Below are 16,207 nucleotides of genomic sequence, written 5' to 3'. Positions count from 1 at the left end.
CCACGGTCCAGGCATATGCCGAAATTTGTACATGTAATGTTATTGAGCCGTACCTAACCCGGGTCACCAACTTGTACCATAGATTCCTGCTGGTGAGGTTAAGGTTGAATATTGCCCATTTCTTAGTGGCCTGCCCAACGTAGAGCACCTACTTTGTCTATCTACCTCCGTGTCCATGTGCCGGCCACTCTAAGCAATGCACACTGCACTTGGTTATTCTGTAATTATTATGCATCATTGAGGAAACCGCTTACTTTACCATTTTTGACACAGGGTCGCCTTAGCTTTCTTACGGCGAGGATTCGTTTTTAAAAGCAAGATACATGCCATACATATAGTCCTTGACCAATAGGAGTCGTATAGAAGAGTGTACAAAACATATAAGCATACAGTGTGGATGCTAGGACCACACCAAGGATATGGAATTCCCTCTGTTGGGTAATGTGAGCAGCCTAGATGTGATGTACGCCTCACCAGGTATGCACCCGCAAAAATGGGCCTCCAGGAAGCTGGACACACACACAAGAGCTCGCACCATGAGCAGACCTGGGTGTGAACCACGTACACTGCAGCAAGGAATGTCGCCTGCGCGACTGTTGTGGGAAGAGCACAGAGGAGATATAAATGAAGAAAGATACACATCTAAAAAGGGTGTTGCATAAAACAAGACAAGGGTACGCCAAAAGTACCAACAGTCATATTGAAGCCAGTTGGACAGGACAATGTCCAGATCCGTAAGCGACATCAGCCCCCATCCGGGAGGAGCCACGGCCCCCCGCTAGACAGAGGAGATGGACCAGGACACGAAAGTGGAAACAGCCAGGACCAACATAATGGCGTAAGGATGTACAGACAAGACCATCCAAGAAAGCAAGTATCCTGAAGAGAACACTCCCCTTGAGAGCGGTACAGCAGGAACCCAAAGCAGAAGTTTGGAAAACACCTGCGCGGAAGCCAGCAGGGAAATAGGAAAATACTCCTGTTTGGGAAGTGCCCAGAAAATGAGGCCACAATCAGTGTACATTTTAGGCACATGTGGCAAAAACGCCACCGCCTATAGAGAAACACAGACAGGGCTGAAGAACGAGAAAACACTACCCATCCCGGAAAGTGGAGGGTAGATCAAGGCACCGCAAGCGGAAGAAAGAACGCAGGCACCCGAAGATAGCGAACATACCAGGATGCCTCCACACTACGCACAAATACTGAAGAGTTGTGCCGCGCAGCATCAGTGCCCTTGCACAATACACTGGCAGGGCATCACCACAACAGTACAGAACAAGGGGTCCCAAGGGACATTGGCTGGTGAAAAGAAAAGCAGCCAACATGAACAAAGAGGAACACTGTGAAGCTGAAAAGGGCCCTGGAAAAGGCAGACGAGACAGACCCTCATGGCAGGGAACCCCTACTGTTACTACGAAGTACTACAGACAACCGTAGTCAACTGTAAGTAAAAGTGAAATAGAGCGATGCTAACATTTGAAACGCATAACAGCAGAAAAAAAGGATAGACTGATCCACAGAAAAACCTCTGGGGAAGACTCCATGGGAGCATACCAAGCACCCCTTGTGGGAAGGCAGCTACATAATAGACAGCAAATACCCCACATAGGATAAATCTTAGCCCCTGTGAGGGAGGTCCTCTTGGGATAAGGTCACAGTCAGAAGACTGAAAGGAAGACAGAACCAGCCGTCCGGCTGTACTGAACAAATTCAGAGACGGCAGAACAACTGCCTACATCATCTGGGTACTACTTAAAGAACCTAGGAATTTTTTTTTTTAACAAACAAACAAGACAACATTGCCTATGCAGGAGAAAAAGATACTATAAGGCAGAAAGTCAGGCCACAAGGTCATAAAGTCACGGTACACCAGGCATGAGGCGGGAGACCCCTGATCCAGCGTGGTTGTACAAAAGGTCTACGCCATTGAATGGCAGATCCCGAAGAGCATCCCGAACATTGTCCGGGATAAGACTGTCGCCGAGGTCATTCCTGCGGACGTCGTTCGGAGACGGGTAAGCACAAACGTAATTGCGGTGGTCGTCCTCCCGCACGTGGTCCTTCTTGACTTTAATCCGGTGTTCACAGTAGCATTTCCCTCTGAGACGCGAGGCTTCTGTGCAGTTGGCACCCATACTCTGCCACCTCTGCAACCTCATTTTCTGCTGAAGACATTTAAATACATTAACTTTGGAGTAGCGCATTGTGAATACCAGAGCATAGAGGTAAGCGTATCACATACTGATAATGGCACCTGAAGGATACCGTAACTCCTTGATCTGATAGAGACATCTAGCCGCAGATTCCTTAACTTAGAATATCCCCAGGCGTCACACTGGATCCGGAAAACTTTCTGCAGTAGCACCTCTGTGCACTGGGGGCAGGCCACACTGCTCCGCCCTGACGTCGTCCACAGATGTGACGTCAGCAGAGCCATATATGCCCCTTCCGGCACGCTGACGTCAGTTTTCTTCTCTTCCGCGTCCCAACGTGGATCCTGGAAAACTAGCAGTTCCTTGGCCTGTTTTTCGGGCCTTCTCGACGCCTTCGGCGTCATGGAACAGTGTGCAATGCCTTTGGGCTTTAAAGCGGATGGGACCTGTGCGTGCCAAATGTCTGTCACAGATCCGCACGCCATATGTATGTGGTGCCTGGGAGTGCACCACAACTCCGAAGAGTGCGACGACTGTCAACCGACCGGACAAGTGCCCTACCCACAGAGTCAGTTGCATCAAGGGATGATCGAAGGGAAAATTGCGCAATTCCCCTGCCATCGAGAAGAAGGCGATTCTGCCCGGGCCCCTTCTGGGATAGAAGGAAGAATGAGCTCAACTAAGTCCCAAAGGGCAAAGGAAGCAGGTGCAAACACGCAAGCCGTGTTTAATGCATGGATGCCTGCACTGCCAGAGGCAGAAATCTGGCGACCACATGTCTCCAACCACCTAGATTCCCTAGTGGGAGGTAACAATGGTAAAGTGGAGGAAGGCTACAAGTCAAAAGCCGCCTGAACAACCAGACCCTGAGCTCTAGGGCGAAGGGACAGGCAGAGAGGATCATCTGGGGCAGAGGAGGCCGGCGAGCAATGGCCTGACCAACAGGGTCACCGAATAAGGGCCTCACCCAGGTACCAAGGAGGATGTCAAACAAAGACCCCAAGGGGCAGCAAAGGCTCCACCTCAACAGGCTCCATGTGGAGGAGATCCAGTAAAGGATCAGAAGGCAAGGAAACCACAGGGGGCTGGAATCGAAGAATATCTGCCGCCCTGTGAATAGCCCTTGCGAAAGCTGCACCACCCTCACTTTTGTTAATCATTCTTGCACAGACAGCACTACCCTCAGGCGCAATTCTGGGGGGCAACAATAAACCGTCGGTAAGAGACGGTTGGAGACTAACCCGTCCATAATAGAGCAAAAGTGGAGGAGCCGGAGGTTAATCCAAAGGCCACTGGACGCTAGGCACCTGCACCAAGGGTCACCGAAACGACCTCGGGCACGGGGAGTCCGGAGGAACGTCAATCTCCTACAAGAGAGGAGGCATAAGCGCCGGCATCAGTGTCGTCCGATGCCGAGATGACGTCGACGACCTCCAGAGGGGACTCGGCCTGGGTGCCGTCCAACGGCGATCCAACCCCTATATGCGAGGATGAAAGATGTCGACAGGATGTTGAACCCGGTGCCACATCCGACGCCAGTGCAGAAAGCCGCGCAGGGCTATGCAGTGACTGGACGGACGACTGGGAGGGCCCTCCGGGCCGCGTCCCGTCGATGTTGTATCGACTCCAGAACCGGAGTCGGTGCAGGCAGCCGGTGCCGAGGACGAATCCGCCAGCGAAGACCCTTCATGAGTGCCTTCCTCCTCTGTGGGACCCGAAGGCGCACCAGGGAGAGGGGGTGACCCAAAGAAAGAGTGGAGGACCTTTGAATTAGCCTCCATTTGGGCCTGCATCGCGCCAACTCCCGGGAAGGGGGTGTATGGAGATGAGTGCTGGGCGCCTGTGCCTGGCAAAGATCGAGAGGAACGAGTCCAAGCATCACGTTTGCGGGAGGACGACCTCCGCAATTACGTTTGTGCTTACCCGTCTCCGAACGACGTCCGCAGGAATGACCTCGGGAGCGGGCCCGATCCCGGGAGGGAGAACGACGGCGAGAAGGTGCAGGGCCGGACAGCCGTGCAGCCATCAATTTCATAAGACGCTCCCTTAAGGACTTGGGATTCATTCGTTGACAGTCGTCGCACTCTTCGGAGTTGTGGTGCACTCCCAGGCACCACATACATATGGCGTGCGGATCTGTGACAGACATTTGGCACGCACAGGTCCCATCCGCTTTAAAGCCCAAAGGCATTGCACACTGTTCCATGGCGCCGAAGGCGTCGAGAAGGCCCGAAAAACAGGCCAAGGAACTGCTAGTTTTCCAGGATCCACGTTGGGACGCGGAAGAGAAGAAAACTGACGTCAGCGTGCCGGAAGGGGCATATATGGCTCTGCTGACGTCACATCTGTGGACGACGTCAGGGCGGAGCAGTGTGGCCTGCCCCCAGTGCACAGAGGTGCTACTGCAGAAAGTTTTCCGGATCCAGTGTGACGCCTGGGGATATTCTAAGTTAAGGAATCTGCGGCTAGATGTCTCTATCAGATCAAGGAGTTACGGTATCCTTCAGGTGCCATTATCAGTATGTGATACGCTTACCTCTATGCTCTGGTATTCACAATGCGCTACTCCAAAGTTAATGTATTTAAATGTCTTCAGCAGAAAATGAGGTTGCAGAGGTGGCAGAGTATGGGTGCCATCTGCACAGAAGCCTCGCGTCTCAGAGGGAAATGCTACTGTGAACACCGGATTAAAGTCAAGAAGGACCACGTGTCCCATGGAGTCACAGGACTCTCATAAGGCATGCAAATTGTTGTAGCCTTCTTGAAAACATAGAGTACAAGTTCCTTGTGGTCAACAGTAGGCTTGGGTGGTAAATTCCGTTCCGCTCGCGGAACGTGGGTAATTTTGCGTTTCGCAGAGAACGTGGAATTGCCAAAAATTCAGCGATCTGCGTCTTCGCTGAATTTTTTCTTGTTTGCGCTTTCAAAATATGTGTTTGCAAGATATTTCTCACCGAGCATGCAAACAGTGTTCACAAACAGGAAAAAAGCATTGCGAAAGGGCGGAACAAGCAATTCCAGTTTCGCGTGTTTGCGGAGAATTTTTGCGGAGCTTTGCGTAGAGCGACTACGCAAATTCCGCCCATCCCTAGTATGCAGACACAACAAACTTTTTGTGCGTTTTATGAGGTCCAAAAAGTTATACGCTGGTTACTGGATATAAAAGGTTCATACTACATGAAAGGTGGCCTCTAGACATTCGACAACTTCAGACCGAACCAAACAACGCAAGCACAGGAGCCCATGTTTTAGTGCATACTTTGTAAATGCACAGACGGTAAAAAGGAATGCACTGGTTTACAAGGACGCACAATTACAAACACAGGTGCTTCACAATGCCTATAAGTGCTCTCGTACGCAGATTATTTTCAAACACAATATAAGGTTTAAGATGTACAATTTTCATTAAGTACTCAAAATCTGAGTCACTAGGTTCTCCGTGTGACTATAAAGTAATTCTTAAAAGGTTCATATTTAATATGTACGGCATAGTCTTCCAAAGTATGCAAATATAAACTACCGTTTATACCCGATCAGAAGATTTTTGGCAATCGTAAACTGTCAAAACACGTCAGCTCTGGTTAGTTACCTGTAAAAATGTATTGTGAGTGAAGTTCCAGAAATCACTGTGTATAACTCCTCTAAGAGCTCACAACCCGCTTCAGGCAGGAGAGAAAGGGTGAGGTATTTTTGCTGCAATCTTCTATTTAGATCACTTGTCAGTTCTGAGATATACATGACAACTTTACATAAATGTTTATAAATTATTTTGCGAGCGTACAGCAACGCAAGTGCAATTCGCAGCGATTTTCTAAATTAATATCGGTATTTCTAAACTAGTCGTATTTTTAAGGGTGCTCGATCGGCCACGTCACAATTGTCTGGAATTCTTAAAATAAAGGCATTTACACGAATATAAGCAGGTAAGAGAACTTTCCAGAACTATTATCGGTATTGGCGATATAAAATGCCACCCAAAAAATCATTTTCATTGCCTTATCTTCCCACATGCTTATTATTAAATATATCAGAAATGTGTGTTTCTTAACATCCAAAACTGTCGGCAAATATTTAGAAAGGTTTTAATAAAGCTTTCTGTACTATAAAGTGATAACATGTTAAACGCATTCTACCCTTATTGTAAATATTCACTCTTTATCCCTTGCCCAGAGGAGAACTATAAATCTTATCTCAACTGAATGAACACCATTTATCATATTCATTTTCTTGTCAATACAATTATGAAAAGCCTGTGGCCCTTTTCCAAGGAACCTGCTTTGCTACACAAACCCAATTAGTATAAGCAGGCCTGATATGGGAACAGTGCTGCACTATTTCACTTGCCAATCTAACACAGCTTTCGGTATAAATGACACATTACCCGTGGCCCCTGACCCCAATAACATCATCCCTCTTGGAAATAGCTTTCAGATCTGAATTGCAGCATATATTCAGCTTTGCTACACTCTGCCACCTACAGGAGAACGCATATATTCTACACACCTTTCCTACTGTACAGGAACAGCTGGAGACTAGATTATTCCGTCCACCAATGTAAGGGCTAGAGGACCAGAAAGAGGGCATGCATTTATATTTCCAAAATAAAATTGTTCCACAAGACCAATGCGGCGGACCAAGGTCCAGCACTTCAGTTTCAAAGTAAATAAAGTCCTTTTTACGTGCACACCCGTCCGGAGCTTGCCGCACTTTCGCTCCACTGAGAATCAGACAAAACGTGAGGGTAGGGACGGTGCATCAGAGATTAGGTCAAAGGAAACTGTGAATGTATTTAAAATATCCTTTATTCCATAAGTTTATTTTTTTTAATTTGCACCACAGCCAACGCGTTTCGTTCATTTGAACTTCGTCAGGGCTCTGTATTAACACGTGGATTAGATCATACAGTGAATCCCAGCATATATGCAGACAATTGTTGAGTATAAATATCCATTTCCCCATCTCCGTTTAGATTTGGAGGTTTTGCTCAGTATATATATATATATATATATATTTTTTTTTTTTTGAGTGTGGTAAACCGATAGCCCATACAGGGCCGCACAATGGAACACTTAGCTCTGTCCATCAGCATTTAATACCCATACAAGAGTCATTATACCAGAGTAAAATAAGTAATGTTGAACCTAGAAATAACGAAATACTGGTAAATATGGGACAAAAGCGACAAATGACATTTATTTTGTAAATATCGGCTTTGCACCCACTCATGAGGATAATGAGATTGGGGATACACCCCCACATAACCACTGCAAATATTTTACACAAAAATGTAAATAATATAATTCAATGGTATCAAGCTTTCTATGTGAATAATGTATATATGGTAGTCTTAACAAAGATTACAGTCAAATGTCGAACACACTTTTTTATTTGCACAGTGCACTTTATTTGTCGCCATTTTGGAACAGGAAGAGAGAAATGAGTAAATGCACACTCAGTAATGGCCGCCATATAGATCAACCATGTACCATCTTTTATGTCTAGTAACAGCAGAGGCGGACTGTTTAAAATGGCGAACATGTCTGTTCACAAACGACACTGACGAAGCCTTGAGCGAAACGCGTCTGTCGGGGGTGTAAGGGGTTCGGAAGCAAAATAAAGAAAGAATAACATCTCACCTGAGTGCTGGCCGTTTTTTCTGGTAGATCACTGGAATTGTGGAACGATATATATATATATATATATATATATATATATATATCTGTGCCGAAATGGTGATCTGTTATCCTCCAGAGGTATAATCATAGGGGTAGCAGTTGCCCCAGTATGTAGATAGCAATGGTGTGTGCCAAAATAATAACCCACCGTCCTGTATAACGCGGACACGATCCAAAAGCCGGTCATGACCGGCCTTTGGATCGAGCCCTGAAGAAGTTAAAATGAACGAAACGCGTTGGCTGTGGTGCAAATTTTAAGAAATTAACTTATGGAATAAAGGATATTTTGAATACATACACAGTTTCCTTTGACTTCATCTCTGGTGCACCGTCCCTACCCTCATATTTCCAAAATAAAGTTGATATATTTTATTTAATTTCAATCCTAAATATAACCCACTGCAAGGGCTCTACGGTTTGTTAATGGCCCTGAAATCGAGCTATAAGCCTGATCCGCAGGCGAGGGCATGTAACAAGGGAGAGGGCCTTTAATAATTGGTATAACCCACGGCAGAAGGGATATAAGTCTATTAGAACATTCCATCTACTGAGAGCACAGTGTTCTAAATTTAAAAAAATTAGCAAAAGAAAGACAAACATTGGAATGTTGGAGCAGAAGGCTCATACCAGCCACTTTTAGCCTTGAGCCACTTCATTGTCTTCAATGGAGCTCTCAACATTCCAATGTTTGCATGCACACTTCAAACTGAAAGTGTCTGCCCACAAACCACTCTAGAATGTTTACTGGTGGGATTGTCAAGCAGCTCGCAAAGCAAAACATCACCGACCACGAACCCACATGGCATGATTGCTTATGATGGTTTGTAAGCAGGCCTCTGTGCACTAAGGGTAAAAGCTAATGGTTTTAAAGGCCACAATAAGAGAAAACATGGCATGCCAAAGCCTTACTTACACTAAACGTATAAAATCCCCTTCCAGTAATGTTACTCGCGATAGAGGAGGAAATGGATATATAAAAGAATCCCCACAACTACCGTCTCCAGGCCCCATTTGCAGGGTTATCCTCTTGCTTCACTGTCGTACTAGCCTCGACTACCACCGTAGATGCTGATTAAGTGTGATAAATTACAAGTTGGGCTATAACTGAAAAACAGGAATTGGAGGATGATACCTGTTTTTCAATGCATCCATATATGATGAACAATGAGGCTCACTGAAAGATAGTGGTATTGGTGCGCTGGTGCTTTTAAACATTTCAGCGGCATTCAATACGACAGACCATTAAATCCTAGAAGAAACTAAATTCTGATTTCTGTCATGTGGCATGTGACATCTTTTTGGTGTGGAGTCCACTAAGAGATTTTTGATGTTCTAGGTCACCACACTAAGTTGGGTCCCTGGGAGGCATTGCTAGGGTTATTGGAGGGGACTGGTGAATCCAGTGCGGAAACAATATTTATTGAGTGGCATTCTTGCTGGCCAAATGAGACACTGCTCGCTGCTGTAGGTGACTGGAAGTCCCCTCTCTTGAGGTGTGGTGGAAGGGAGTTGATTGGTATGCATGTCAAGAACAACCAATTTACGAAGCCCGTTTTTGCCCTGGGAAACATGAGAAAAGATGGGTGGGGGATGCACCAATCATAGACTGCCTTTGTGAAGCTACAGTGTGGTTGAAAGACTGAAGGTGCTCAAATGCTGAATCCCTTGAGATGATGTTCATTGATTGTACTTATATGTGTATGATGCTGTGTTTTACTAAATGTAATTAAAATGTGGTTATTAAAAAATAATGGTGTTTAGCAGAAATGTAATCAAATGGATTAAGTCATTTCTGTTTCCTGGCATTCAAATCCCATCATTACCGCCTTCCAATCCATGCCCAAAAACACTGAAAACTGCCTCACTTTATCACACTGGTGGCTGTCTGCAAATATTCTTACATTAAATCCAACTAGAACCAAAGTGTTACTCACTTCTAAGGCTTTCTCCTGGGTCATGACCTGCTGGCCTGAATCTGTGCGACTTCTGCCCTCCCAAACCAAGGGTCCATCCAACCAGGCCATGAACCTTGATACCAACCTATCGCTTAACACAATGGAAAAGGGGTCCAAGTGTACGCTTCGGCCAACTCAGGATCCTTAGGAAAACTCTACTCTAAAGTGGCAGCAGCTGACCTAAACTACTAGTAAACGCCCTGCTCCAGTCCAGGCTGGGGAATGCCAGAGCCATTTATTTGGCTGCTCCTGAAAAACGGTACCATTGGCTTCAACTTTTTTTAAACGCTGCCACCTGTTTAATACCGGGCATTTAAAAACGTAATAGGATGTCGCTCATTCTGAGATCTTTTCACTGGCTGCCTATTCATTGCAGAGTTTCCTTCAAATCCCTTATTTTTTCATGTCTAACGTCGCTTTTTCAACCAAACAGATCCTTAAGCATAGACAATCTGTTCCTGTTAACTGTGCCCCGAGAAGGAATGGATACTTATGGAGGTAGGTCCCTTTCCATCATGGCAGCAAGACTGTGGAAATCCCTCTCATCTACCATCCAAGCAGAATGCAATCTACTCGAGTACAGAAAAGCTCCTAAAACCTGGCTTTTAATCCTTAATCTTAACACCGTTCTCCTGTTACTCTAGGCAGATTATGTAACCCTTCAGAGCCAAGAAGACTTGTGTTAGTGCACCTACCAAGAAAAATAAAATAAATATAAACAGTTAACATGTTTAGGAGGAGTCACATAAGAACTATGATTCCCAAAGATTTTTCGGCCATTGGTACCACCAGTCAGCTGGCTTTGCCACTACGTTATAACCAATGAGGTCAAAATATTGGTTCAGGGTTGATGTTTGCACGCTTTGGCAGAAACAGCGGGTAGGTCACACGGTACACTGAAGGAGCGGTCTCTGCACAGGTGCTTGAGTGTATGCCAGGGGGGCAGCCTTGGGTGTGGCTCTTGCTCGATAGTCCTCAGCAGAGGGAGCTGAACAGCAATCAACAAAGGTCTAGTTCGCGCTATATAAAACTTTTTAAAAAAAAGACAGACATAAATTTGTTTTGCAGAGGTCACATTAGTATAGTATTAGTATTTTATACAATCAGAACATAGGAAGCCCGGCCAGATTTGCAAAATGACAATTGCAATAATTGTCACTTTATAATCATAGCTTGTACATTGTCGATGGGCAGTGACACATTTAGAAAGTTAAATCAGCAGAGCACAAAGTCATATTTGCATGTACTCTATAGCAAGTAGCTTGTTCTGTGTTGGTATTTATATGCAGATAACATTTATATGAAAATGCAATGTATAACCGCAGCTAATGCAAAGAGCTCTATGTTACCTGCAGATAACGCTTAACAGCTGAGCGAGTACATTCAGTATCATTGGACTGGGTAATAGTTAGGCACATTCCTTCTGATGACGAAATCCAACATCATCATAGTAGTACAAGGTTTCATAACTTTAGCAGCAAATAACAATAATAAAAATAATAATATAAATAACTTCAAAATTCGTAATGTAAATTCATTGAGATCTTTTCCTTATCCAGCCCTCTAATGTTTAACTTCTGCTAACAGTCGTGATCGGGCGATGTTGTCCTTAGTTTACCGTATCTCACGTTGTCAAGATTTCAAGTTTACATTGAATTTGTGAGTATTCAAAAATGTAATTTGCATCTTCCAGCTTCATCCAATCATTATTTTTATATTTAAGTTTTGTTAGTCTTACATAAGTGCTTTAAAAGTATGGCTTTACAATATGTTTTGCGATGTAATCGACTGAATAATATGATACTTTACAATTCATCATATAGTTTGGTTAGTTTTCTTTTTTTTTATAATTTCAGTATTTTAGGAAACAAAAAAAATTCAAGAATGGAAATTGTATATTCTTAGGAGTACTTGTACATAAATTCATTATATCACTGAAATATTACATTGCGACACTCAATTTAAGAGGAGTAGAATTGTGTAATTCATTGGGGTCCTCTGAAAATTAGGGAAGACTTGAGTCCATGCAGAATGTATAGGATTGGGTTATGAGATACATTAACATACAGTAGTGTAAATCAAGATTATTTGCATGCTTATTTATTTTTCAAAAACTGGCATGGATCTGGTATTCCTAAAATTACGTTGGACCTATGCCAATTTAATCGATTCACATAAAATCTAAAAGTGCTTTTGTGGGTATTAAAGTTGTTATTTAGTGTATAAATTCTGCAATACAGTATAATATGTTAATTTGCTCCCACCATTGGGATCAAGAAAGATTTATATCAGTAAACCAATAATCCTGAGATCAATCTGAAGTAATCAATGGTTACCACTACTGCCCCCAAATCAGACTCTAAATACCCAAACATATAAGAGGACATCAACAGCATATAAAGAGCTAGTGTGCTAGAGGCAACAGCTTTGATACCTTTGGTGTGTACCGATGCTCTTATTCAGGCCAGTGGTTGGTTCTGGAGGTCCATAGTCCAACCTCTGATTTATTGTATCCATGTCACACGTCTCGATGCAAATGACCGTCAGTTATTACGGTGCAGTCCAGGGCTACTGTTAGTATAGTTTGTGTGATCCAAATCACTCAACAAGTCTTCACCTTTCCTTCATTAGTGAACAAGCCTGATCACCATCTTTTGCATTTCTCATTGCAGGAGACACAGCATCCTGTCAGTTAACTTACAAAACCTTGAAAACATTTGCCCCACTTCTTAAACACGAAGTTGGTATGTAACTGGAGGTGGATCCAAAACCCAGGCTCCTGCCAAAAGACAAACCATCCCTATAATGCCCAGTTATAATAGCCAAGACATTTTCACATATCAAGTCTGGAGGACATTATACGGTCTTTCACTCCAGCTTAATACGTTTGGCTCTGCGCTGGATCAAACTGCCTACCTAGTATCAACTTTCATCCGAGTTCGTCAGCTGTCATGGGAGTGACATTGAGGATTTTCCATTCACCAAATGTGACCTTGCAGCTTCATCTCTGGTATTTGAAGGCGACAGCTTGGAGCACACCCAAAACTTCTATGTGGCTGTCCAAACATCCAGCTACGGCTGCTTCTTACGCTGCCACTCAGCTTTCCATGTCCTAGCTTTAAGGTGATCTCCTGAGTGCTCAAGATCTGTTCTGACCTCTTATTTCATCGTCATCAGGGTTCATGCTTTATGATCATGGCCTAGAATATTCCCCATTCCTTCATCCAGTCCTTTTTTGTGTCAGCAAAACACCGAGACCTTTCTCCATCTATAACCTTTAATTTGGGAATAAATGATACCAAATATTTAAGCGTCAGTGTTAAGAGCCTTCTCCTGACTTCCTGAAAAGAGTTGCATTTTCATTCACTGGGATTGTGTAGTCCAAAATCGCTATAGCCAGAGGATAGTCCAGTCCGCTGAAGTATCAGGTACCAGTAGATAATGAGGTTGGAAACAATCAATCAGTTTCCCGATCTTGGCGGGAAGTCCAGGGCTTTATGAGCGTGTTCAAGTGTAAAGAACTTTGAGGGGTGTTCAGAATACCATACTGCTTAATCCCTTCAACAAGAACCGTTCAAACACGGGCCCTTCCACTTCCTAGGAGAGTTCCGAATACTTGTACATTGCTTCACCTGGAACAGCCTTCTTCATCTCAGTTAAGTTTGGTGCTTGTGATCGGAGTTCTTTTTTTTCTCAACCATTTTCCTGTGATCCGCACTCAGGAGCTGCAGATCTTTGCCCACAGTGTCTATTTTGAACTCCAGGGATTCTGTTATGTTTTTAATAATGCTAAGAATAGTGTATAGCTTGTCCACATTATCAGGTTTATTATTACCATCAGTCGCAAGGCCCTCCCGCTTGTATTTGTTCCCCTCCTCAGTTGTTATAAAAGAAGCTAGGGAGCCCTGATCAGCATGTTGTCTCTGATGCTTAGGCTTGCCCATCTTGCTGGTATAATGTTTTTTGATAGCGAGTAGATGAACAAAGAATATTGGATTCTTTCTGTGTGTAAATTAATACTCTTGGACAGACAATTTGTAGTATCTGTCCTCCAACTAGAAGGTTCCTTAAAAGAAATACCAGAGGCATCATTGTACTTATTTCATTGTAACGTCCCAGATGCCTTATGGTTTATTGGGTTTCCCCTGAGATATATATACATCTTGCTGATAGGGCATGTCACATGTTTCCACCCGTGGACTCCACACTAGGGTCACAGAGGACCCCCGCCTGTTAAACTGAGTCTCCACAGATTACACTCAGACACATTGGTCGCCCCCTTGATTGTTCCTATACTTCTTTAGGGGTTTGGTAGCTGCATATCAGTACACCCTGCTTATGAAGCAGCTAGATGTATGCCAGGAGCTCCAGCTGCAGTCCCCACACTGCTCTCTATCAATGGGCGTGCTTCAGCACTCCATCTACCTGCCCCACCTAATAGTGTTTGGCCACCAGATGCCCCGTAACCGCAAAGCACCACCCCATCGGGTCAGTATTTTCACATATTGCCAGGCTGCTTTTGATCTATTTGTGGTGGCCGTCTGCTCTCCACCATGGCCATGTTGCTCTTTGCCGCTCCGCTGGGAGAAGTAAAGTCTATTTCTTTTTCATACATTTTCAAGTGGACCTGAAACTACCCTAGGACCAGTGTTGCTGGCTCACCTAGTACCTTGGTCCTCAGTCTCTGTTTGCCAGTACAATCCTTAGCGCCTCCTAGGTAGCACTGCTCCAATTGCCACCCCTTAGTCCAACTCATTTCAGTTCCATCTCTGGAGAAAAGAAGCCTATTGAAGCTGCTGACGTCATGCTAGAATTCACCACCGAGCAGTCGGCCGCGCCTCTCCAGTCTTAGCCTATCTGCAGACTGCCACCCACACACATGAAGGTAAGTTGCGTCTCTCTTTGTAACCCTCCGGGGTGTCGGATGTTGCGGGATTAGAGTTCAAACTTACATACACAAACTTAAAGTGGTTAATTGATCAGTCTAGCAATAAGCCTGATGTTTTAGAAAAGACTAAGTGAGACTGACAAGACCAAAACTTTATGTATGCCGAAGTATAAAACAAATGAAGCATTTCTGTTATAAAAAAAGTTACAAAAATATACTACTTTGGGCAGGCTTACACATTTTGTATGAAATGAGTTCAATTTCTTGATGTTCTTCATTTTCAAATTACCCACCCAGTATGGTTTTCCTCTTTTACCTTGTGTCAGTTGTGCTAAGAAAATTATGTCGATTTTTTTTAGGACTGAATGTATCAAATCAAAGTTTCTATTCAAGCTCCTAGGGCTCTTTCTAAAATGTGCAATCTATAGCATATTGCTTATTCTTTCAATACTATACCTATAAGTGTATGGTTCAAGATTAAACTTTTAAAAAACGAAATTGTCAATGACAAAGAACAGCTAGAGGCACATAGTCTTTCAATGTCTGGAAATAAACGAGGGAGGCGTGGGCTGGTACCATGCCAAGAGATGGAGGCCTGCCAGGGTGTTGTGTGCACTGTGTTGCTTATATTAATTGTTCATTCGTTGCCTTCTCACTGGAGAAAGTATTGCAGTGTGGAAACCTCACGAGGGATTTGTGTGTATGGTCAGGTATCCAAAAATTAAAATGGACGACTATGCTAGTGATGCTGATCTATTTGTATAGATTTGATATATGGTGGTGTGAAAGAAATTGGAAGCACGTGATCACGAGACTACAGAACTATCAGCACGACTTATACATATTGATCAAATTTCGTTTATTACGCAGCTTCCCAAAAACTTGATCTGAGACTATGAAAAGGGGTTTATGTTCCCTATGATGCAGTCATTCCACAGTACGATATTTCCCCCCTTTTACTAACAAATATGAATTAATCCGACACACTACGGTAACAGCAGGGATGCGAACCTGTTTACTTAATCCGAATGTTTGCACCCGTGTGACACGACAGAAAGTGACCTCTCTGCGGTACCCCTCCACAAGACGCCTTCAGGGTTAACTGCACTGCTGGCGGCGCGCTGCACGTTTTAGCTGAGCGCGCGTTGGTTCATTTAGCCCCGCTTCCTCGCCCTGCTATTAACCCAATGCGAGGGGCTGGCCTCCCCCCGCGCGCAGAGGCGGCGCGCGGCGCTGTAATAAGGATACATCCAGTCGAACAGCATGGTGTAGCTGGCCTTTGTGTTGAGCGCGAAGGCGATCCCTCGCAGGTCCCGCGCCAGCCCGATCAACATACGCTGTCAGTGGGAGAGAGACACAGTAATTGATTTTCACGTTAGCACCGAGCAGATGGAGCAATAATCAGCCAATAATGACCACCAAGCATATCTAATGCGAATTCATGGCTTTTTAAAGTTCTCCCTGAAACCCACGTACAAAGAACACATACACACACAGCAAGTGGACGCGTTAATTATGATAAATAGCTCCGAG

General features: G+C 44.4%; 1 protein-coding gene across 1 annotated transcript in view; it reads right to left on the bottom strand.

The window, feature by feature from the left end:
* Positions 1-16,207, bottom strand: part of RANBP17 (RAN binding protein 17) — a 1,388,837-nt gene that overhangs the window by 373,308 nt on the left and 999,322 nt on the right. Inside the window, exon 20 of the mRNA XM_086931437.1 lies at positions 15,923-16,011. Coding sequence (XP_086787563.1) covers positions 15,923-16,011 — 89 coding nt within the window. The remainder of the gene's footprint in view (positions 1-15,922; positions 16,012-16,207) is intronic.

This window comes from Lissotriton vulgaris, chromosome 7, assembly GCF_964263255.1.
Source record: "Lissotriton vulgaris chromosome 7, aLisVul1.2, whole genome shotgun sequence".
NCBI classification, from domain to species: domain Eukaryota; kingdom Metazoa; phylum Chordata; class Amphibia; order Caudata; family Salamandridae; genus Lissotriton; species Lissotriton vulgaris.
This window is presented reverse-complemented; position numbering and strand designations above follow the sequence as displayed.